Here is a 25,878-nt window from a genome sequence, read left to right on the forward strand (position 1 = left end):
AGACACCAAAACAGCCACTCATTTATACAGAATTATGTAATTTTTTATTTTTTCAAAACAAAATGTTCTAACTTCTCACCAAAATTAATGTTCCCTGTCAAGGTGATGCTTAACTTTCAGTTAATTAACTTCAACCTGTAAAGCTGCTGACAATAGAAAATAAATATAAAAAGAAACTAAATTCTTAACTATTCAATTCACAAAACAATTATTTTAAGTAAGCTTACCCCTCTGAGGTCGTCAGGTGCAACCTTGTGTTGTTTCAGAAGCGAAATTGTCTCCCTTCCCACAATACGAGCCTCATCCGTCGCCATCGGCAACGTGACAGATTTGGAGAAGTTATTACATATCCCATGACCTGTGGGTAATTACATTGCATAAGTGATAAAAATTATTTAGTTTTTTCTTTATGTCTTCCGCCCTACCACATAATTTCCAATAATAATAAATCAGCCATCTCTGGCAAGCTTCAAGAAAGATTTGTAAATAGATTTCAAGATATACAAAAATATTATGAGGCCACTGACGATTAACTCAATTTACATAACACTAAGTAAGTATAGGTATACTTTTCCGGGCTTGGTAAAATTCTGGATTTAATATAGCAAGGCTTGTTCAAAAATGTTTGCTCACAAAAATAATGTTCTGACATTGCGATATAAAAATCCAGATAAGTTTTAATAATTTACATTAACTTACAAGAATGGAGCAATCCAAAACTTGATAGTTACCCATGAACTTGGAGGTTTGTTTAGGTGCATCCTGTCTGCGAACCATTAGCTTCAACGTAATGGTTTTCCCCTTCATGTGGATTGAGGTTAGTCTTCGACACACTTCTTCTGAGAGCTCTTGCAAAAACTGGTCAGCCTCTCGATTCTGTAGTATTATAGATTCAGAAACCATTTAATTAATGATGTTTTGATGATCGATTATAATTGAAAATCAATTGGTTGAGCCTGGACTTGGCAACAATCGATTGTATTTGGTCATAATTGTTCATCGATTTCAACCGGGGAGCTGTTTTTTCTGTTTCCGTTTGTTTTTTGCATTCAGTTTATTTCCGCCAATTTTCTCCTTTTAAGTTCATTTATACAACAATATGACCGAAAGCAACAACATAATACCTTCAACCATACGCATAACATACACATATTTAAGGATTATGATTTATTGTAAAGGATAAAATGACAATTAAGGTATTGTTAAAAACCAATTGTACTATCGATAATCAGTTACTTGAGTGGAAACAATTATCGCTAGTCAAACTGGAACTGATTCCCAACACTAATTTTAATTCATATTATCTATTTAGCCTCACTGTGGAGACAGCTTATGTATAACACTTGGATAACTAATCCAAAAGTTATCTTTAGGCCAGTGTGCTAATTTAAACGCTTTGGCTGGTTAATTGTTATCGTTGGATAAATATTGATAATTTTATTACTTTCATGCATTTATGTGCCATGAAGTACAACACTAAAATCATATCAAGCCTCTGACCAATTAATTGGCTATGACAGTGAACTATTATCTTACTCAGTTTGTTTCTAAATGTAATATTACACAAACTTACTGTAGTGAATCGTATTCCATAGTTGACCTCAGCTGATACCGATTTTCTCTGCTGTTCAATTTTAATTGGTCGATCATCCTGACCTCTGCAGTATCTGTACAGTGATTGGCCAGTTTTTGGACCCAACTCCTTTTGAAGAGTATCCGGACTCAATCTCTGAAGATCCCCACATGTTGTCACTTTCATTGCCTCAAATCTTTTAGTTAGTGACCAACCTATGCCTGCAAAAGAATGTATGAGGTTGCTTTTTTGTTATAGTTAGTAAGTTTCTGATAATATAATGCTACCCAGATCAACTTTGATCCATTTTCAAATCATCCCTAGGACTTGCATTCTATATAACCAGGAGTCCTGGGAAAAATCTGAGGGTTCAAAGCATAGCTTTGTGCATACGTAAAAATCAATCCTGCTGAGGCAGAGCTTCAGATACCATATTTCCCTGCCTATAAGGTTATAAGACGACCCCTAACATTGCCCCAGAAATTTGGTGTTTATAGTATAGCATTGTTTAAGAGATGAGGTCGATATTTTAAGCAAATCTAGCACTTTAATTTCTCCAAGTCTGTGATAATATTCAATCTAAACAGTCAATAATCAACTAAATTTGTTGATTTGCTTGAAGAAAATTGCTCATCAACTGTGTGCTCTCTAATGTGGAGGTAGGTTAATAATTAGAACTAGGTAACGCGGTTAAAGTTGCACTCTCACAGATTTGACAACTTTTGATTTTTTTCTTTTGGAACGAGCCAATTTTTGCGAAAATCCATGGAAACCAGATATATAAGACTGCTGGCAAAAAATCAGATCGCAGATTTTTATATTTAAGTTCAAAAATTGATGTTTTATGCATTTTTCTTAAACCATTAGTAACGGTTAAAGCCATAAAACATTAATTTTTGAACGGAAATATGAAAATCTGTGATCTGATCTTTTGTCAGCAATCTTATATCAATGGATCGCAGATATTAGCGCAAAAATTTGCTCTTTCCAAGACAAAAAATAAAAAAGTTGTAAAAATGGTAAATCTGTGAAAGTGTAGCTTTAAGGTAGCAGGACGTTACTTATCAGAATTGAAATAATTTATAACAACTTATGTTGGTATTAAATGTGTGTAATTTAATAAAAACGCTTTTAAGGTACATGACCACGTTACTTCGAAAAATATGAATGTCGGCCGATTTCAATGAAACTTGGAACAAACAATCATCAATGACTCTACTTTAACGAGGTGTAATTTTATTTTTTTTGAATCCCGTCTTTTCTTGATTTACAGCGCCACCTAGCGGACACGTGCTATTTGGCGCTAACATTGATAAAACCGTAAATTTTTTTACTTTTACGGCTTTTTTTTACCAAAAAAAATCGGAATATAATTTATTCTATAAATAATCTATCCTTCATATCAGCTGCAACACCTGTAGGATGGTTAATCTGGTGCCTACGGGAAAACGGCATTCCACGAGTGACGGCTCCGCAGCTAGAAGATGTTTTGATGTCAACACTAAATTAGCTGCAGGTAAATTTTGTCACCATATCAATAGCCAGCGTTGTGCCAACAAATGTAGTGAATGATGTTAGACTTGGCACATAATGTATAAGTGAATTAACGTCAATACATATAAAAAAAACGCCCTGACATATTGTAACGAAATTTGATTCCATTGATTCCATTCCATAGATTCGTCATTTCCTAGAAAAAAAGCATTATTCCTAAAACAACATTTAAAGCAGTAAAATGAACGAAAGTATAAAATGAGTGCACCATGATTATCGATTATTATGTGAAGGCGTCAATAGCGCTTAGTTTACTTGGTCGAAAACATGCTCGTTGTGTATCTCTTTTAGCGATGATCAACGCAGGTGTAGGAGAGTCTCAGATCAGTGCGATATTTGCTGAACTCAATCTGCCTGGAATCAGTAAGACCGCACTGAAGGCTCGCTCGCGAGAGATCGGACCATCTATTGAATGTGTGGCCGAAATCTCGTGCACCACCGCTATTCAACAGGAGATGAAGTTGCTTCAAGCAGTTAACAACATGTAAAATATTATTTCAACATGCTTTTACCTGTGCATAATTAAATATCTAAGGATGAGTTACTACTGTTGATAAAATATAGATGATGTTGGTGATAGTGATTATGCTAACGATGATGATCATTCAGTCGGCCAAACGCGTATTATTGTATATATGAGGCTGTATGAACCCACAGACCCCCACCAGCCCCCCTCCAGCCACAAACACACGCACAAGTGGCAAACAGTCTATACTAACATACATGCGCATGCCCATACGAGCCCACGAGCACGTGTACTACTTTTACACATATGATTTTAGGAATCCAACTGGTGATCATGTTGAAACGGATGTCTCTGCAGATGGGGCCTGGCAAAAAAGAGGCTCCAATAGTTTGTCCGGAAATTATTTATAACGCATAAAACTGTATCTTTATATAAAATCTGAGAAACTGAGAAACATGTATATATAAAGTTTGATGTAATATTTTAAACATATGATGTCTTGAGCATAGGTCTGAGTTAGTTATCCCATATATTTGCATTATATTCTAATCTGTATCTTACATGTATTTGCAGGACACGTTACTGTTATTGGAAAACTCACAAAAAAGTGTGTTTCGTACTCAGTTGTTAAAAAAACTTGCAGGACATGCAAGGTAGCGAAAAGGAAGAAAATAAAAGCAAAACTTCATTCATGTAGAAAAAACTGGAATGGCTCGTCAAAAGCGATGGAGCCCTTTCTCACATCTACCTGTTTACAGGAAGTGAAACAAAAGGGGTTGAATATCGAACGCTTGACAATGGACGGAGATTCAACCACTTTTACTCGCGTCAAGCGGTCTTTATTTCCAAAACTTAAAAAATCAAATGACAAAAATCATATTGTCAAAAATTTCGGAAATGAATTGTATAAGCTTAAATCAAAACACAAATCATTATCAAACAATAATATTGCCCATATTCAGAAATGCTTCTCTTATGGAATAAGTCAAAATAAGGGCAGCACGCATGGAATAAAGACCAGTTTAGACGCCCTGCCCTTCCACATGTTCAATGAACACTCCTCATGCAGCGCAACCTGGTGCAAGCCTCTAAGGGACGAGAATTACCGACAGACGCACATACTGCAGGGTACCGAATTGAGAAAAGATTTCCAGAACGTGATACACGGGTACGCACTATATATGTCTTACACATTTTACGTGTTCTTCATTTTTGTAGCAGGGGTCATGCAAATGATAGTTATAATAATAATGATAATCAGTTTCGTAAAACGAAGTTTATTCAAACCTGAAATGTTTGATGTTAATTTTAGCCATCAAGACTCGTGAAAAAAAGGCTTTTTTTATTAATCGAACAGTATTAAATCTAATCATTAAAGTGGCTCGCTCAAATATCATCTTTGAAGACCACAGTTTTCATTTGTGTTAATAATGCGATTGAAAATTTATCACGGCTATGGTGTTGCGTGATTCGTTGATTGACATTATCACGTGATGTTATCAATTTATCCTTAATAGGTCAACATATCCAGCATTTGTTAAAGTTCCCGTGGCCGTGTGGACTAGCCGGATGTTTTCTATTTTTCTTTTTTACTATAATGGCCGAAGTACGAACCCCACTAAACCAAAACACTTTTTTGTGCTATAACAACTTTTCTGCTATATAGATATCATAGAGTAATATAATTATAACATTAGTGTTTTCAGATGCTATACCGGGAAAACATTTTGTCTAAAAACACGGTCGAGTCACTTAAAAGTCGCATTGATGACTAAACGTTAAATTACAATATGCAATGATTCAATTTTCAGGTACACAAATGAGAGTATGTTGGAAATTCTAGCCCATGTGCAAAGTACTAACGCCAACGAGAACATGAACCACATGGTTGCAAGGAAGGCGCCAAAGACTGTCACGTATTCAGAGTCAGAGAGCCTCGACTTCCGGGTGTCCGCTGCGGTAGCGCAGAAGAACGAAGGTCGCCAATACATTTTGCAGGTAATGAATGTAACATTGAAAACGGTTATAAAAACTGTATTGGCACTTCTATTGGATGCATATCCGGCACCCGCCCATAAATCACTCCATGCCAGTACATTGTAAAGAGTATGCAAATTTATACAATGCAATAGCAGATTAAGGTGTGGGGGGGGGGGAGGGGGGGCAACCGTCGATACCGCCCCTTTCCCAAACTCAAACTTGTATGTGAATATCGACGAGAAAAGAAATGACATGTTTAAGGGGTAGTACCAACAAACACCGCTGCCGTGATTAAAACCAATCAAATTCGATTACAAGAGAGGGGCGCAATTCTAAAGGTCACACCCCAACTTACGACACCTCTAACGTGTATTTCTGGATCCGCCCCTACAACATTTCAAAACAATTTCAGCAAAAATGCACGGATGTTAGAAGCAGTCTGTTATATATACCGCATTATTTTTTTAATCTTAACTTGGAAATTAAATAGATCATACAAAGTTTCATATCATGCCAGAGTAACATTATGAGCCGTGCTTTCGTTTAATCCGTTTTGATATAGACCCGATCATTAATACAATAATATACTATTTGATGTTGACATCTTGATTTTGATATATTTGTTGAATAAAATGTATGTTAACGAATACATTTGATATGAATGTGAGAATTATAGTCTCAAACAATACTAAAATAGCCAATCCCATTTTTACAATGAAATTAATTTCAATTCAGACGCCATAATTGTTGTGACATTAATATGGTAAAATCGTGTCGTGTAAAGTGTTCTCAACGGTTACACACAACTAGTTAGTAATCTATGGATTTTGTTTGCACGACTGCCTCCAATGAAAAACCTTACATGGAAGGAAATTAATTCTGTAAATTATTTTAAACATTATGTAATTACTTTTTTGTTGAAATAATATTACAGGTCAACGAAACGCACGGACTTTCTCCTGGACATTACACACATAGAAAATGTAGTGTGCTTGACGAAAGGCGATCCAACCTAGCAGTGAAACAGAAATCGGTGTCCATGAAAAGGCGGCGATCTGAACTAAAGGTATTTTTTATATTAATGTAAAAGTACATACAGCCATAGTAGCTAGAATAGTGTTCTTGTAAATATTTGATTCTCGCAAATACACGTCTACATGATTTTCTTTTTATTTATCACTCATAATAGTAAATGCATAAGAAAAACACATCATTACTTATATTAGGCTGAACGCATGTCTAAGAACTTCATAGATGAAGTGTATGAGGGGAAAACATACGAAACAGCGGTTGGCGTCTCTGACATCGAAATTGAGCATATTGAAGACATCCCACCCTGCCCTGCTGAATGCAGTGAAACGCCCCATGCGTACGGGCAAGATGATGTCATCGTCTTCGACCTTGAGACTACAGGATTAGGTAAATAATACATTTTAAATAAAGTCAATTCTACAAATGAGAATACATGTGTTGTATAAATGTTTGTCTAAGCCACTGATATTTAAAAGTTTATCCAAACAGTTACTGAGAGTATTTTGCTTTCAGGGACAACTAGCAGCATTGTACAGATAGCAGCTTTGCACGTGTCCTCGGGACAACAGCTGAATTTATTCGTAAAACCCAAATGTGGATACATTCCCACTACTGCCTCCAATATAACAGGTCTCGAGTTCCATGGTGGGGTATTATACCAGCACTGTAAAGAAGTGACGAGCGTGGCAGCCAGCGAAGCACTTCTTGCCTTCAAACGCTGGCTTGAGGCATTTGGAAGTCATATTTTGCTTGTGGCACACAATGTCATGTTTGACGCAAGACTGTTAGTAGCAAAATATCAAGAAGAAGGAATAACTGTCCCAGAAACTATAGGCTTCGCAGACAGTCTGCGTTTATTTAGAACAGTTTACCCCGGGAGACAGAATTACCGCCTGGCAAGTTTAGTTCACGATATTGCAGGTGTAGACTTCGGAGCTCATGATGCCTCTGAAGACGTGTACGCGCTTTCTTCAATTCTCCAGTTGCAAACAAACCTAGATAAACTGTCGAATTGTGCTACTACTGTGTCATCCGTGAAATTCAAACTTCAGGAATTAAACAACGAAAAAATATACAAGGGATCATATACAACTTTTGTTGAGTCAAAAATAATATCAAAAGCACAGGCCACGCGCCTATCTAGGAGTGGAATTTCAATAGAACACTTGAAAAAAGTATATTCAAGATCGGGCCTAGATGGTATGCAGGCTGTATTGAAAGATCGGGGTGCAGGGAAATTTTACACAAAATTGGCATCAGCGCTTGATGCAGTTTTTAGCGAGAATAAAATTAATTTAAATTAGAATCGATCATGACTTCTGAGTTTATCCCAGTTTTAATAGGTTCATAATAACCGTAAATTCTTGTTTCAATTCTGTAGATATATTTCAGGTAGTAAGAATTTGATTTTCCTACTATTTTCTGATATTCTACTTAGTTCTGATACTGGAAAATATTTAATTAAAAATAAAAAAGATACAGATACCATCGTTTATGGACGAATACAACGTTCCATCCACAACTATTCTCATGCATCAAACAAACCTATGGCGTCACTAACTTGACGTGTTTTTTATTGACGTTGATTGTGGCGTTGAAATCACGCTAACTCTATCAATTTTCTTAGGTTACTTATATCTTTTAGCAATTAACCTCACCGCCAATTTTTTATTTTTTTACATAATTTTATTCATTATTTCGTTCCGTTTCCTATGATTAAATAAAAACATACCCTACCCGAGTTCGTTTTCGAGATAAATACGTCAAATTCACCGATGGTTATCTGTTTTTGGCGATTTCTTATTAAAGCCTTTTGGTCATAAAACTTAAAATTAATTATTTTTTTCTTAAATACTTATACTAAAATTATAGGATTATTTATTCATCGTACAATAAATTATATTTCCGATTTTTTTTTGTAAAAAAAAAGCCGTAAAATTATATTTTTTTACGGTTTTATCAATGTTAGCGCCAAATAGCACGTGTCCGCTAGGCGGCGCTGTAAATCAACAAAAGACGGAATTCAAAAAAAATAATTACACCTCGTTAAAGTAGAGTCATTGACGATTGTTTGTTCCAAGTTTCATTGAAATCGGCCGACATTCATTTTTTTCGGAGTAACGTGGTCATGTACCTTAAGTCTCTGTGACAAATCAGAATACAAAAGAGCCAAGGCAATTCAGATGCTTCTCCAGATTTATTTTTACACAAGTGAACTCTTCCTAATTTCACTGGATCGTAAGGTTGTGATTGAAGATGTGTCTGAATATCATTTACACAATAAATAACTGTTTTTTAAAAGCCCTTACCAGGTATATCCTTGACAGACTGTGATTTTATGTATGCTGACACCAGGTCCACTGTCAGATGAAACTGACCATTGGGTTTGGCTTTTCTAGTGGCCATTTTAGCTAGCAGAATGTTGGAGGCTGAAAATATAAATAGATTTTAGATAAGGAAACAAAGACATATTCATAGCAAAGCACAAACATATCACTATTAAGTATAGTTTCTTATTTTCAAGTTGTTTCTTACTATGGTGTAAAAGAATATGAACTATTATTAGCATCTTCATTACCAACAAGTGATAACCAAAACCATTTTTATGGTTAAAAATCCGTGAAGAAAAACCTCAAAGCTAGCCTAGGCCTATACAGAGGCACAGTGCAAATCCCTTGGTTGGATATGACCCAGGCATAAAAAAATCCTTCCTCAAAAAGTCCAAGTAAGTCTACTTCCCTGATGGCTGTCTCACCTGGTTTTAAAAATCCTGCCCATCATTAATCACCCCCTGTCTGGTGCCTCCTATATATATGCCTACTGCTCCACTTGGGGGCAAAACATTGTAAATGCATTACAAGCAGGCCCTAATTATTTTCGATCAATCTTAAGTCCTAACTAAGCACACATGTTCGATCCCCACCAGGGGTACATCTCATGACCTCTCAAAAAGGACCCAGTACTGGTTTCGGCCCAGGAAAAGGACTTGAGAGTGATTCTATAAGCTATCAAATTTTATCAATTTTTTTCTATTAATGGAGTTTTGTGTCTGTTAAGGGACATAAATTTACAAATGATAATTTGGCTACATGAAATAAGAGCTTAAGATCTTTCAAGAAATTGGCCCAAGGAGTTTACAGAATACTTAAGAAAAAGTAATTACTTACCAAGCCCAGCAGAAGCATGGCAGCCTGTTTTCTCAAATATTTCATCTCTCAACATTGAGGCAAACTCAAGTGGTGTGGCACCGGTGTCAGCCAGAAGGTCTGTACAATCCACCAACATCTCGTCACAGCTCACAGCCTCAATATCATGTGTGTAGCTGTGAAATGGACAGACACTGACTGTTAAGGAATGCTATGGAAGTTGCTTAGCTATTTTGAGGTTGTTACAATAAGCACATTTGCCCTCCATTCCCCCCACCCCAGTACTAAAACGACCACAAAACTTCTGATTAAAGTAACGATAAAAAATGAAATATAAAAAAATCTTACAAAAACAAATCATTTTTCAAAAAAGAAAGAAGCAAAGGCGGTATTGAAGTATAAAACAGAACTGAAGTTTATCAGCGAAAATATTTAATTACTTTGCACTAGCACCCCAGACAGGAAACAAAATTCCAGTATTGTATACCTCCATTCCATCATTTTAGAGAGCAAAAATATACAGAAATATAAGGTTAATTTTATTATTAGTTTGGTTAATGCCAATTTTCTTCAGCTCCATAGGGAATGGGCGACAGCTTGCTCGAGTCTGTTTCTAAGGAGGAAAGAAGAACATATGTCAATTTTAAGAGATCATAAGAATGTACACTTGGTTACCCACTCAAACTCACCTCTTGGGTGAAAAGCAGACAACTTAACCAATTGACCACCCTCACCCTCTTTTTTTTTTTAAATTTCATTTCATTTCAAAACATTTCCTACCTACAATTTTACAGCTGAAGTATAAGAAGGTAAAATATAAACAATTGCTCACCTAGCAACAGTATCGTAGAGAATCCTAGACACCTGGTTGTAGCCAACAAAATCGTAAGGAATGGTCATAAGGTTTGGACAGAGCTGGCGTGCCTTTCCCATGAACATTCCATTCTTCACCCCTGCCTGATACATTGTAAGAATTTTGATAGTCTTAAGTCAATAGTTAAAGTAGAAATGACTTGTAGTTGAATTAGTAAAGAACATTTAAATATTACATTATATGCTGCTTCTTATGTAACCAATACATGTGTAACAAGTAAAAATATGTTCTAATCAAAGACATAAGCATTAAGGAATTAAGGCATTGACTGAGAATTAATTCATAGCTACAATTCTAAATGAATGTAGGACTAAACATCCCATGCCATTTTTGACAGGGAGGTCAAAAAATCCCACATAAATTTGACAGGAGGGACAAAACATCCCATATCAGACTAAACACAATTACAACTGTATAGCCTGAATTTAAGTGAATTTCATGTATAATTTCATTAATTTTGTGAATATTGACTTCAAACCATATTATATATAGTCATGTTTAATAGTTCAACATAACAAATTTAAAAACAAACCTGTCGTGCTTCGTAACTACAAGATGCTATCTCCGCCATGGAATGGAAGGTGTCTGTTGCCATGGCAAAGTCTGGTTCCACTTCTTCCTCATTGGAGTCTGAGTCAGACAGATCGGGAAATCCAAGCTCACCTGAAACTAACAAGAAGGCCTTTGAAAGGACATTCTTGGCTTTGGCCAGTTCATTTGATTATATAGTAAATCTGCAGTCTTTGGAATAGGCAGTCTTTCGAGAACTGGCGGTCAATCGAGATCCAAGCTTAGTCTGGACCATTATTCCTTTTTTTTCATGAGAGACTAAAAAGAAAACTTTGGTCATTCGAAACATTGGAGCTTAGCTTAATTTCGTCATAACAGACTAAAGTAGTTTCAAGAAATCATACCCTGAATGATGACATCTTTTGTTGCTATGTTTACTCATTCGGCTACAATTATGAATTATGTTTCATATAAAACCCTGTTTGACCACTTTCACCATGTGACACAAAATATATTGTCAATAATCATGGACCCTAAGGTCCCAAGTTTGAAACCTGCTGCAGACTAAAACTTGACTTAATAAATCTTTCATATCTTAATATTTAAACAAATAATTTCTTATTGTTATAATTTCAATACCTTGTGTGATGGGTGCTGTAATTATAATTTAAAACCATGCTTACTCTGTGGTCAAAATAACAAGAGATATCTACTCAAAGCGTGTCTGTTCTTTTAGTCAATAAAGAGGCATAACAGAATAATATTAAAGCATGAATTATGGGTCTTGCTACACTTTTGCTCTAGTAATAAGTATACAGTGTTTTCATTTAATTATTTTGACCAGTTACTAAATTATGTCCAAGTTAAAACAATGACCAATCTTTTCCCAGTTATTAATGGGGCCTAACTGGACAACTATAATACCAGAGTAATGGGCCTTGCAATTTTTATACAATGTGTACAAAGCTTCTTGCAAATTTCTTGAATGGTTGTTTTTGCATATCTATTTTAAACTATCAATGGGCCGTTCTTGACCAATGTGGCAGGCAGAGTTATGGGTCTTCATGGGCAACATACATTGTAAGTACGAAAATTTATTTCAACATTTTGTTTAGTTTGAGTCAAGGTTATAGTTTTGGGACTCAAATGACGACCCTAAGGCTATCCCAATAACTCAACCTTTTTCTTCTAAAATCAAACCAGGTTACAAGATATTAATCTTATAATCTATGGCACTGATTAGTAAAAATATCATTACAGTTAAATACAGAACAGAAATAAAATGAAACAAGAGCGGTCACAGACAGCTATATCCCCAGCCTCATGGGGACCTTTTTTGTAACGAAAGCCAATCAATGGTAAGGGTAGTTTCTTAGGAACATAAGACATGCATAAAATTAAGAAAGGGCAATAACTCTTTCAAAAAAGGTCAAATTGCAAAAGCCTGACAATATGCGCTGTGTCACTATGTAGTCATAAACGTAAAAGGAGTTATGAAGAAACCAGTTTTAAACGTAAAAAAAAGATCAATAACTCTTTCAAAAATGGCCGAATCGCGAAAGCCCGACAATATGGGCTGCGTCACTATATAGTCATCAATCTGTGAAAGTTTGGTAGAAATCGCATGAAAAACGTAACAGGAATTGCCAAGAATCCAATTTTAAATGTAAAAAAAACAAAGGGCTATAACTCTTTAAAAAATGGTCGAATGGCAAAAGCCCGACAGTATGCGCTGCTTCACTTTATGATCATCAATCTGTAAAAGTTTGGTAGAAATCGCATGAAAACATAAGAGGAGTTGCGAAGAAACCAATTTTAAATGTAAAATAAGCAAAGGGCAATAACTCTTTCCAAAATGGTCAAATCAGGAAAACCCGACAATATGCGCTGCTTCACTTTATGATCATCAATCTGTGAAAGTTTGGTAGAAATTGCATACAAAACATAAGAGGAGTTGCGAATAAACCAATTTTAAATGTAAAATAAACAAAGGGCTATAACTCTTTCAAAAATGGTCGAATGGCAAAAGCCAGACAATATGCGCTGTTTCACTTTATGATCATCAATCTGTGAAAGTTTGGTAGAAATCACATGAAAAACGTAAGAGGAGTTGCGAAGAAACCAATTTTAAATGTAAAATAAGCAAAGGTCAATAACTCTTTCAAAAATGGTCAAATCAGGTAAGCCCGACAATATGCGCTGCTTCACTTTATGATCATCAAGCTGTGAAAGTTTGGTAGAAATCACATGAAAAACGTAAGAGGAGTTGCGAAGAAACCAATTTTAAATGTAAAATAAACAAAGGGCTATAACTCTTTCAAAAATTGTCGAATCGCAAAAGCCCAACAATATGCGCTGCTTCATTTTATGATCATCAGTCTGTGAAAGTTTGGAAGAAACCGCATGAGAAATGTAAGAGGAGATGCAAAGAAATGAATGTGGGACGGACTGACCGACGGACGGACACACGCACACACACACACGCACGCACACACACACGGAATCGCGACTACCATTACTATATCCCCTCGCCTTTTCAAGGCGGGGGATAATTATTCACTTAATTCACACAGGCCTCAGTTTTTATAGCTTGTATGTTTCACTTCAATAACATAAGCAGGGCATCGCATGTGTACTGACTTTCATGTGACTCAAAGGACTTTTAGGTATTAATCGGAGTCAAGACCAAAAGATAGAAGATGTTGCATAATTATATCTCCACTTCCTTCGATGACAACAAAACATTACCAAGCTAATATTGTTCATTCTCAGCCCACAGCCCTCTTCAGATCCCATTCAAAAGGTCAGGATAAGCTTATTGTGGTATATATTTTATAAGAATATTATAAAACTGTTCTACCTCTAATTGAAGAGTCCCTATGTGAAGAGTTGTCCTTTTGCATTGATTTTCCTCCCTTGCCCTTTTTTGCCCACTCACGTTTCTCGAAGCCAAGATCAGACTCGGGGTCAACACTGGCCCCTTTTCCTCTAGAGTGAGTCACTGCAACTGGCTTTCCTGCATAACAAAATGATAACATTTAGTCCTACATAGTGGTCAAATTTAGCACATGCCTGCAAGCCCTTCACTGGTAGAATGCTTTCAAGACTTGCCCAAATTCTGGATTTTATATAAGCAGGGCTTGTTAAAAATATTGATATAAAAACATTGTAAGAATTCTGGCTTGTTCAACCAAAAAACAACCGGTAATATTGATAGTAACTTATAGATTATAGATATAGGGAATACTACATACATGTATGTTATTTGATTGATCTATGAGTATGAGTTTGAGTTGCTTGTGTAAAGTCCATATTGAACCAGAAGGAATAATTATTCATGTACTGATTTTTCAGACTTAAGACCTTCATCCACATACTGAACATGGAGTTACTGTTTAAATACAGACCTTAAGGCTAAAATGAGAAAACAAGTATTTAAACTGAATAATATTTAAAACTGAAGTGTAAATTAAAACTGAAGTATGTTTTAAACTAAGAAATTCACTTGAGTTTCAAGACTGTCATTAATATTTTTCATGTTCCTAATATGTAGAATACCGATAATCATACAACTCTACATTAAAAAGTTCTTTTTGTTCTATAAATACAATTTAACTCGATTTTTTTTATTTTCAAATAGTGCAAATTTCAATCACAAGAATGTTAGTTGCTGACTCATTTACTTGAACATTTCTTTAAAGATGCCCTGTTACTCCCAAATAAGATTTACCACAATTAATAATGTTGTATCAATATTCCAAAAAAGATGAATAAATGTCAAAAACAATGGTGTTTATGAAGGATACCGAGTAGAATTTGAAAGAAAGATGCAGAATACACGGTATTTCTACCTTATGAGATGATAGTAGACAACAGTAAATCTCATTGAATATTTTTGCGCTTTCTGCTATTAACTTCACAGATAAAATCTTGTTATCAGTACGGTAGTTTATATTTTCCATATATACATTATTTAGTAAGTGGTTTAAGGTTTATCAGTCAAAATTTATGTTTGTTATACATGTGTATAAATTGATTTTGAATAAGAGTGTCACTTTAACAGCAAAGTTGATACCTTTTAAATCTGGTCTCTTTCTAAGCCCCACAGAAACAAAGAAACAGTCCATGTCTACGTGCATCACACATCTCTCCCGCTTTCCTCTCTTCCAGGCTGACGAGTATTCTCTTGTTGTCTCCCTTGAATAATCCTCACCAGTAGTTATCTCCCTTGAATGTACAAAATTTCTAAGCCTCTCTCTACCAAGGAGATTGGCCTCTTTGTTTTGAATTTCATTCACATAATCTTTGAATTCTGACTTCCATGTGGAAAGGTAATGAAGACGAGAATTACTGTAATACTCATTCAGAAATTTTGGATTACCAGCATAGGCTGGTGACTTAACAGTCTGTTTTGGCACATTTGTGCTGTTTGACCTTAAATTCTGAGGTGGTGATTTAACAGTTTCTTTTGCTTTATTATTGCTATTTGACCTGGAGTCTGACATTTGACTAATTCCACTATCTGTTGACTTACTACTACCAAGACTTTGAATACTGTTAACTGACATAACACAATCATATGATTCAATTCCGCTATCAATTGAAGATGTCTTTTTTTCCATCAAACTTCTTTTATCCCCAATCTTAGAATTATTCATTTCCATAGACTGGTTTACATTTGTTGCCTGATTATCCTGCTGTTGAACAGTAATTGTCTGTAAACCTTTCTGCAAGCCAGACTGTGCAGTGTAGAGTTGGTACCTTGTGTAGGAGAGCAACTTTCCCGCTGCAATGCTGAAAAGTTGGTCCAAATTTATAATTAATATTTGGCATTAGGATGTTGTTAGAAAAAAAAATGTTGGACCCTAAATGCAGTGGAAAAATAAGACATATAGTTACAATAGACTTAATTTCAGAACTCTTTATGTCCTTGGGTTTTCCGGATTTTCAGCATCTGTCATCTTTACTAATTAATTGTGTGTTTTGTTTTAAATATATAAATTGTTACATTACGATAAAAATAGATATTTTGAACTGACACACACAAAAAAATATTTTTGTTTTGTTTTGAAATATATGAAGAGGGTTTACATATTGAAGTTTTGAAAGAACAGCAGTAGGATCTTTTTGTTGAACAGTTTATTTGTACAACATGGATCATCAAATTTCTGAAACACTCAATAGTTTTGAGTTTCAAATAATGATTATTGGCAAAGCTTTTTGTCAATTTTATGATCCAAAGCCAAGAAAAATTACCTGCCGATATGCAAATCAAGGCATTTCTGGGAGTGTAATTACAATTGTATTATGAATCAACAACTACATGCATATAGTCATTAAAGATATGGAAAAATGAACAGGCCACTAAGCATTTATGAAAATTTTGATGTGACACTTATTTTTAAAAGCACCATTTGTGCTCGTTGGTAGAACAATGGATGAGAAAAAAAGTGAAATCATCATACAACTTTGTTTTTGCGGGAGACAAACTTACCTATCAGTAATCCACTCAGGCCTAACAACCTTCAGCCCCTTCAAATCCTTTACTTTGCTGTCGGGGAGATTTGTGGCGATAACATGGGTGACACGTGTACGATACAGGTAATGCTCATACCTCCCTCCATGCAATATTATGAGTCGTTTCAGCTCGTCTGACGATGGTTCTGAAAATATATTGATGAGAGACAAGCCGATGAAGAAATGTTTGGCAACCACATGCATTCACACGTGTTTGGCAACGGTACAGCTTTTTTCATCATCTATGCATCCAGTGATTTTTCTTGGTGTTATTTACAGCCTTAAGAAGGCTGTTTATAGGCTCTTTCCCCTTATGTATTATGTAAGTGTGCAGTTGTTAAAAACAAGAGGCCCAAGAGGGCCTATGATCTACTGGCATCCATGGCTCTTGTGGTCATTTTCAATCCAGAGCATGTAGGTATGAGTAATAGGCAACAAATATATAGTTCACTTTTTGTTTTTGGGTTAGCTAAAAAAACGCTGCATGTTCAACATCTGAGGCCAGCTTTTGGCCAGTAGAGCTAAAACTCGTAATATTTTCCAAATTAAGTAAACACTGTTAAAAAAAAGAAAAAAAAAGAGAATAGACCATCCATTAAAAAGTCCAGAGATATATATTTGATTTGATATCAGCTTTTTTAGCATGATTTTGAATTTTCCCAAAGTAAGAATTTTTTCCAAATTTGGAAGGCATGGCTGGTAAAAAAGGGAAACATGCTGTCAACATCATGACTTGCTTCAGATTGACTGATGAAGATTCTGAAACTATTCACAGGTCGGAATGTCCTATGAGTAATGTCATTGCAATGAATAAACAATAGCATTGCTAAGCAAATGCCAGTCATGAAGGCACGTCTCTGTGGTTGCTTTTTCAGTCAAAAAGGAAACATAACTCAATAGAATAAACATGCTGAGATTTCTAATGAGCCTTACTATAAATGCGTGTATTTTTTTAAATATGTATTATGTAAATTTCTAGCAGACTTTTGGGCCAAGCTTAAAGTTTAAGCATAAAAGTGACAACACATCTTCATAGACAACTTAAAAATAGATATGATTTCTGAAATAGCCTCACATTAGTACAGTGACTGCGAAATTTAGCCAGACTTAACTAAATACATAATCAGTCTTTAAATTTAAATTTTGAAAACTCTTGCCCTAATTTATATTTTTAATCTGTTACATGCCAAACAAGAGGGCCATGATGGCCCTAAATTGCTCACCTAAGCAAAGTGTAATAAAGCATTAATAAAAATGTTGCAATTTAAACATATCTTTACTGATGATGATGCCTTGTTTTATATTTGTAAAGGGTCATGGTAGTTTCAGAGGAGATATTATTAAAGCATAACAGGAAGTTGGCCAGATTGTTGTTGTTGTTGATCAATCGTGACCCCTTGTTGTATTTTTGCAGAAGGTTACCCAAGGAAGCTTCCTGTAAAGTTTCATTGAATTTGGACTGATAGTTTTAGAGATGTTTTTTTAAAGAAAAACAGGAAGTCGGCCATTTTGTTGTTGTTGTTGACCAATCGTGACCCCTTGTTGTATTTTTGTACAGGGTCGACCAAGGAAGCTTCCTGTAAAGTTTCATTGAATTTGGAGAGGTAGTTTCAGAGGAGATGCTTTTTAAAGCAAAACAGGAAGTCAGCCAATTGTTGTTGCTGATGTTAATCAATCGTGACCCCTTGTTATATTTTTGTAGCAGGGCACCCAAGGAAGCTTCCTGTAAAGTTTAATTGAATTTGGCCTGGTAGTTTCAGAGGAAATGTTTTTTAAACAATTGTTGACGGATGGACAGACTGACGGACGGACGACGGACAAAGACCGATCACAATAGCTCACCTTGAGCACTTCGTGCTCTGGTGAGCTAAAAAAACATGCAAGCCCGCCTAATATAATTTTTTCAAGAAAATTGTTTTCTACTTTTAGGCTTGTGCAAATTTTGTTCATTGTACAATTATTTAGAATAGGTAACAGGTCAAATTTAATATCAATAACATTTATTTTATGAAGTCCACTTGATCATATACAAGCCATCAACTTTCATTTTTTCTCTTACTGGTAAATTGGCCACGGTCCTGAACCAACAGTCATAATGCCTAAATAAGCTGCCAAAAAGACTTGAAGAAAAATAAAGATTCGGTCATTAAAAACATTACTTGTGTATCCATTAACATATATGGCCACTCCGGCAAAGATGTTGGGCCGTTCTGTGCCTTCCTTTTGGTCTGGGGCTGATACAACATACTGATCCTGCAGCTTCTGGCGCTTTGCATTCATATAGCCTCCCTGAAAAAGGGAGAAAAATTACAATTTGGATTTTTTAATATCTCCCTAAGTAAGAAGGAGGAAAATAATGTGTTATTTTAATGAGACATATGACGCATGTGAAAAATTGCAAACAAAATACCACAATAAAATTTGAAAAAAAAAGTTTCCATAAACGAGCAGGGTGGGCCCAAAAGGGACATGGTTCTTTCTCAAAAAGAGAAGGAAGTATTTTCAGTTGAATTTTGCAGTGTATTTTAGTAAAACTGCTAAAAACCTTAAATATGAACCATTCTTGGCATTCTACACTTACACACCTTCTGTGATTTATATACTGTGTAGTTTGGTTTGTTTTGTTTAAAGCTGCCCTTTTCGTTTCAAGTTTTCATTATTTGTCTTGGAATGGGCCAATTTCTGAGTAAATATCTGAAAGCCAGTAATATAAGACTACTGACAAAAGATTAGATCGCAGTTTTCCATATTTACGTTACAAAAATTAATGATTTGTTGCTAAAACTGTTACTAACGCTTAAAGAACAAGAGCCGTCGTAAGACAGCGCGCTCGACTACGCCGCTTTGACTTAGAATACAATAACGATGTAATAATACCAAGTTTGGTCTCTTTATGTCAAACCTAACTAAAATTATTCGATACATAAGGTGACTTTGATGCTGCCCTCCCACCAGCCCGCCCAAACAATGACGCAAGTCATTCAAATAACTTGATTTCCCAATATGAAAATGTGGTTAAGAATATACAAATATGCTTTTCAAAGGAAATTAAAAAAAGTCCAAAAAAAATCAAGGGCCATAATTTGTATTTAGGCTTAAAACGGAGTTATGTTCCTTGTTGTAAGATGGTTGTAAATAATTTTGAATTTTATTAAGTGCATTGACTGAACGGTATAGAAGTTTTTTTATTTAAATCCCAACTTGCCCTTAACTTTTACTTAACTAAAACTTTAACCTAAGTCATTCAGGGACCATAACTTGTATTAAGGATATGGAGTTAGGTAACCTTATTGGGTGATGGTCCTGGACAATTGTGTGAAGTATTAAGTCAATTGAATGAAGGGTATAGAAGTTATTAAACAATATCCCAACCTGCCCTAAAACTTTAACCTAAGTTCCATAGTCAATCAGGGGCCATCATTTGTATAAAAGATAATATGGAGTTATCTAACCTCATTATGTGATGGCTCTGAACATCTGTGTGAAGTATTAAGTCAATTGAATGAATGGTATTGGAGTTTTAAGTGAAAATCCAAACTTGCCCTAAAACTTTAACCTGCCCTAAAACTTTAACCTAAGTCAATCAGGGGCCATAACTTGTATTTAGAATAATATGGAGTTATGTAACCTCATTGTGTGATGGTCCTGAACAACTGTGTGAAGTATTAAGTCAATTGAACAAAGGATATAGAAGTAATTAATAACTATTCCAACTTGCCCTAAAACTTTATTAACCTAAGTTCCATAGTCAATCAGGGGCCATAATCTGTGTAAAGAATAATATGGAGTTATCTAACCTCATCATGTGATGGCCCTGAACAACTTAGTGAAGTATTAAGGCAATTAAATGTAGGGTATTGGACTTATAAGTGAAAATCCCAACTTGCCCTAAAGTTTTAACCGGACGCCGACGCCGCCGCTAGGGCGAGTAGTATAGCCCACCTATTCTTTGAATAGTCAAGCTAAAAATGCACAAAACATCAATTTTTTATCATAAAAATGAAATCCTGCAATCTGATTTTTTGTCCGAAGTCTTGTATCATAAGTTTGGCAGAATTTGTCTCGTTTGAAGGCAAACAATTAAAAAGTTGTCTTAACATTCAACCTGTGAGAGTGCAGCTTTAAGGTCACTTGAGATAGGGCATTCTTGCAAATTTCACCAATCTAATAATTATATGGCTTTAAGCCTTAAATCATTGAAATTGAAAGTCTGTGTTAATTGCTAATATATATATATATATATATATAAATTATAAGCCGCTTATAATTTATATATATATATATATATATATTAGCAATTAACACAGACTTTCAATTTCAATGATTTAAGGTATTTAGCATTTCATTAGACCTAAAAAAGTGGTTTGGTTAGGGTTTCATCCTTAACAACAATAGGTAGGGTAGGTAGGCTTTTTAATTTTTATTAGGCTTTATATAAGAATGTTATTTTCATCATTGGAGAACGGTGTTAAAGTGATCATCTGTATAAAGCATTCAAGGTTTTATACAGCCAAATTCAATAGCACTTTAGAAAAATAAATACGTTTTTCATTTTATATCATAAAAACGGTAGGGTAGGCGCCTATTTCGTAGGGAGGGTCGGGTAACCCGAACCAAAAGTTTTTTGTTTTAGGCCTTAGCAGTGTAACAGTTAAAATCACAGTCAACAAAACCCAGAACAGTATCGTCAGATTTTACACAATTTCCAGCTTAATAGCCCAACACATCACCTACTTTTGAGCTACATGTATCTACGCCAGGGCTTTTTGGAACCCCAACCGGTCCCAACCCGGTGACACCGACCTACCCACCACCACCACGACCCCCAAAAAAGGTCCTAGAATGTCCGAAAAATTTCGCGATGTGTTTTCTTGCAACTTTTTTCGTGACTTGGCAATTTGTAAGCGGTGCTTTAGAGCCATCATTTAGATAGTAATTGATACAAAATTAATCCTGAATGACATTCTCATCAAATTCTGCGACGTTTCAAACAAGGAACTCTGCGATCGTAATTAATTGCGACCAGCGAAAAGCAGTCAAACAACAAAAAGTGAAACAGTGTACATTAAAGTTTATTTGTGTAGTGCAACTGCAGTGAATCAACATTCAGCTAAAAAAAATTAATTGGAAGATATCTATATGAATAATAAGGTCTTCTATAACATTGATATCGACCACGATTTTTTCATTACATTTTCTTAATATGACGTAAGCGCGCTTCTCAGCTTTTAGACTCTGTAGTAAATCAAGCATGTCACTGTTGAGCACCAGTAGGTTAATAAATTCGGAATTTTAATTTGCGGATTAACAATGACAATTTCATTAATAATATTTATAATGACAATGGGTTTTTGTTGCAAAAGTGTGACGATTGTTTCCACGAGAAAAAAACGGCGAATCTGTCATCACTTTGATGTAATGAAAACAGACAGTAATAGCCATCAAGGATATGTACCCTAGCTACAATAGGATGTCCCCTGGTAGGTATGTGTTATAGTTATTATTAACACTGTTTGTATATTACAATTTCTGCTTTTTCTACTGATTTTTGATTTTGGACCGAAGTTGAAAACCCCCACAATTTTCGGACCGATTTCTTAGCCATTTTCTGTAACTGCAACTGGTCCGGCAGAGCCAAAATTGGTCCACACCGGCAAATTGCCGGTTTTTTAGAAGCCCTGATATACAGTATTGTGGAAAAGTAAATGGACTGATATTTTACTGTATATAAAAACCAGCAGCCCCTTCAGGGTCGAGCATGCTTTTCTTTGAAGGGATCTGTTGGCCTTGTTTGACGTCCCACGTTACATTACAATAAAAATATCCAAAATGCCACAGCTCATATGACGATCACTTAATTAAATATTTCCCAGAATTTAATAATAGATTTCATAATTTAGATGCAAACAAAGAGTCAACCAAATGTGGCAACAATAAGAATAGTCATGAAAAACCATGATCTTCAATGTAGTCTGAAAATGTATTACCCATCCTTCCCAGCCATCGTCCCCTCTTCCCCTACGGCCTCCACCTCGTCTGCTCATCACATCCAATTGACTGAAAATTATAACTTCAAGGTCATACAACAGAATTTATAGTGTATATACAGTCTGCGAAATAACTTTTCAGATGAACTTGCCCTTTCGGGCATCTCCCTGGCAATTTTAACTTGCCCGGACCAATTTTCACTTGCCCGAATAAATTTTTATGTCGACATCTGTGTTGGCATTATCTTTGGGTACAGGACGTTTCTTTCCTGGTTTAGCACCAGGAACATATCTCAAAAATGACATTTTCTGATCTATGACCTTCGTCTTTGAAACGCTTGCATCGGACTGGTTTAAATCAAGCGTCCAATCGGCTTTCAATTTTATACGCATAGTTATAAGCGTCTATTGATTCGGACTGCGGAGTAAGTGTACCAGTCGATACAGACCGCGTAAAACGTCATCAAATTTAGCGACTTTTACAAAGTCAAGTAATACGTCATCAAATTTAGCGTATTTACTTTGTTTGTTGATTTTCGGATAAACGATTTCGTTCTCTTTTTTCACTTGCCCGATCGGGCAAGCAAATACGATTTTTTACTTGCCCGGCGGGATTTTTACTTGCCCCGGGCATCGGGCACATGGGTTATTTCGCAGACTGTATATAAGCATCATAGAGTATAATGTCTGATATATAGATCATTATAAACAAGATTCACTATATAATACTTTGATCAAGTGGAAGGGAATGTACAGGTTATTAACGTACGACGTTACCTAGGGCCAAATAAAAAAAAATGTCTTGTTTCTGGTCACCCGACCGACCCTACTTTTTACCCCCCGACCATTTTTTTTTATAGCGTAAAGACCGTTTTTTATAATTAGCGTAAAGTGAGCCGGGATTCCCGGTCCCGGCGCCGAAGAGTAAACCGCGCTATCCGACAGTAATATTATATTCGTGACGTGTTTTTTATACGGCCGTGTCGAAGATGGCTGGCCCTGCGCAGACGACGTCTGTTACGCATTTGATAGCCATAAAACTAGACAAATGTTCGCACTTCGACGGTTGTAGTGTCATTAAAGTTGCCCATTCGCAAACAACAATAAAAAGTCTTTTCATCGATTTACATGGCGAGCGAGAAAAAGTCCGACTTGAAGCTAAATGTTCGGTAAGTTGTATGGTTGTTTAGATATCGTAAAAGGGCCATCGTAAAACAAATAATGCCTCGACCGAGAATGACAGTTTTGGCACCGACATTTTCGTAATTCAAAGACTATCTATACACATATACAAGGTTTATTTGAATCGGACGAATTGAGGCAAAATAATGCCGACGAAGCGTGAATCATTATGCTGAGTGAATGGATTTAAATACTTCGTCTCTCTCAAATACCGAATGTCATATTAAAACGTTTCATTTTTGGACCTTCGTTTTTAATGTTTTAAAGGATTAAAATTAATTTTCTGTATGAAGAACCATTGACATTACACTTAGTTAGGTGCCCGATACTATAATTAAAGCAGATAGAAGAATGAAGGGGCGATCTCTTATCTTGGTTATTTGATCAGTTTGCTTTTAATAAATAAAGTAGGAACTGTGGTCATTTAGATAAAAAGAGCTCCAGATATAAAACATATTTTGTGTTTTCATGATAAATATTTTCTTTGTGTATCCATCAAATCCTATCTTGTAACACCCAGCTTTTTGAGGCAATACTAGTCCTGCTCACATAGAAGATAGGGTTTGCTGGATAAATATAAAAGAGATTTATGTGAAGCTCTGCATATATTTATTTTTTTACAGACCGATGTACGGCCAGATTCTGAATTATTCGAGATTGATCAAGAACTAACAATTGGTGACCTATACTATTTCATTCCAAAGGTTTGAATAAAAAAAAAAAAAAAAAAAAAACACCTACCTACCGACCCTGTTTTTTTTGAGGCATGTGACCAGAAACAAGACATTTTTTTTTTTTGGCCTAGTCCAAATAATTGTACGTTGACAGATTTTTATTTTATTTTTGATATGGCAAATCCTTCACGTACAAATTGTTTAGTATCAAAAGTGGGTAGTTGTTCCGATCAGGATTCCGGGTTAAAGCATATAGCGTCTATAAAATATCATAAAAACAAGAAATATTACCAGATAATGTTATTTTACATTAGTTCCGTACACAAAAAATAAATATCCAACTTATAATTATGAGTTTGACGGCTTTTCTTCATTTCATTCTGTCAAAACATAACGATATATACATGAAAGGCACCTGCAAGGCTTCAGGGCACAGTTTTAAATCGCTCGGAACAATTCGGCCATGGCCGAGTTGTTACGATTGGGCAACGAGGTCTATCTCGAAGCTTTGTCGGAGGAGGCCGAGTTATTACAATTGTATGGAGTTTTTCCCTTTCGCATAATTGTTGTCTGTGCCAGTCAACTTTCGTTTTATTGGAAAGGTAAACAACTTGTTTTAATGCATTAAATGCTTGTTTAGTGCAAAATAGCATTTCACTTACATGGTAAAATATGAATATAACTCTTTATGATCAATTTCAACCATAAAATACTTCACTTAAAACAATTTCAATATTTTTAAAACACCCCCGTTTTTTGCACATTCCCGTTAGACGTTAGGGATTGGAAGAATCCCGTATAACATTAACACGTCTATTATTTTAGACTAGACGTTACCTTACTCCTTAGGGTCATAGACATTCAATTAAAAAATAAATCAAGATATCGGGGAACATTACATAATACACCCGTCTGACCTTACCTTTATTCAGAATAATTGCTATGCTGTTTTCGTTTTTGGTCTGGCGGTAATCTTCTTTTTGAAGAACTTGATATTGTTGCATTTGAACTGAACGAAAATATACCAGAAAGAAGTTTTTATGCATTATTCTACGTAGTGATCTCCCTTTACCCTAATATCTTAATATGTGTTAGTTACAATACCATTCCATTGTGTCTTATTACTTCATATTTTCACTGATGTTGTTTAGTAAAGCTTTTTTTGTGTTTGATATGTTTGTTTACTGTTTTATTTTGTGTTTCACTGTTTTGTGATATCACATGCATATTATATTCCATGATGAAAATAAAACGTGAAACTTGGTAAAAATATAGGATGTGTTTGCTTTATTTTGTTTTAATGAATTAGTATAAAGATACTATGAAACATTGTTTCAAAGTCTAGAGTATTTTGTAGTCATAGTGATGCTCTTATATACTTAT

At 35.3% G+C, this 25,878-nt stretch overlaps 1 protein-coding gene across 1 annotated transcript in view; it reads right to left on the minus strand.

Annotated features, from left to right (window-relative positions):
* LOC128245977 (DNA repair protein REV1-like) overlaps window positions 1-25,462 on the minus strand; it is a 35,596-nt gene extending 10,134 nt beyond the window's left edge. The window contains exons 1-13 of the mRNA XM_052964192.1: window positions 25,418-25,462; window positions 22,640-22,709; window positions 18,812-18,941; window positions 16,630-16,798; window positions 15,211-15,929; window positions 13,996-14,151; window positions 11,158-11,294; window positions 10,584-10,708; window positions 9,773-9,927; window positions 8,915-9,034; window positions 1,574-1,794; window positions 732-876; window positions 228-358 (exon numbers count right to left, since the gene is read on the minus strand). Coding sequence (XP_052820152.1) covers window positions 228-358; window positions 732-876; window positions 1,574-1,794; window positions 8,915-9,034; window positions 9,773-9,927; window positions 10,584-10,708; window positions 11,158-11,294; window positions 13,996-14,151; window positions 15,211-15,929; window positions 16,630-16,798; window positions 18,812-18,941; window positions 22,640-22,696 — 2,265 coding nt within the window. The 5' untranslated portion in view covers window positions 22,697-22,709; window positions 25,418-25,462. The remainder of the gene's footprint in view (window positions 1-227; window positions 359-731; window positions 877-1,573; window positions 1,795-8,914; window positions 9,035-9,772; window positions 9,928-10,583; window positions 10,709-11,157; window positions 11,295-13,995; window positions 14,152-15,210; window positions 15,930-16,629; window positions 16,799-18,811; window positions 18,942-22,639; window positions 22,710-25,417) is intronic.
* Between the last annotated feature and the right edge of the window lie 416 nt (window positions 25,463-25,878).

Source organism: Mya arenaria, chromosome 9 (assembly GCF_026914265.1).
Source record: "Mya arenaria isolate MELC-2E11 chromosome 9, ASM2691426v1".
Classification (NCBI taxonomy): Eukaryota; Metazoa; Mollusca; class Bivalvia; order Myida; family Myidae; genus Mya; species Mya arenaria.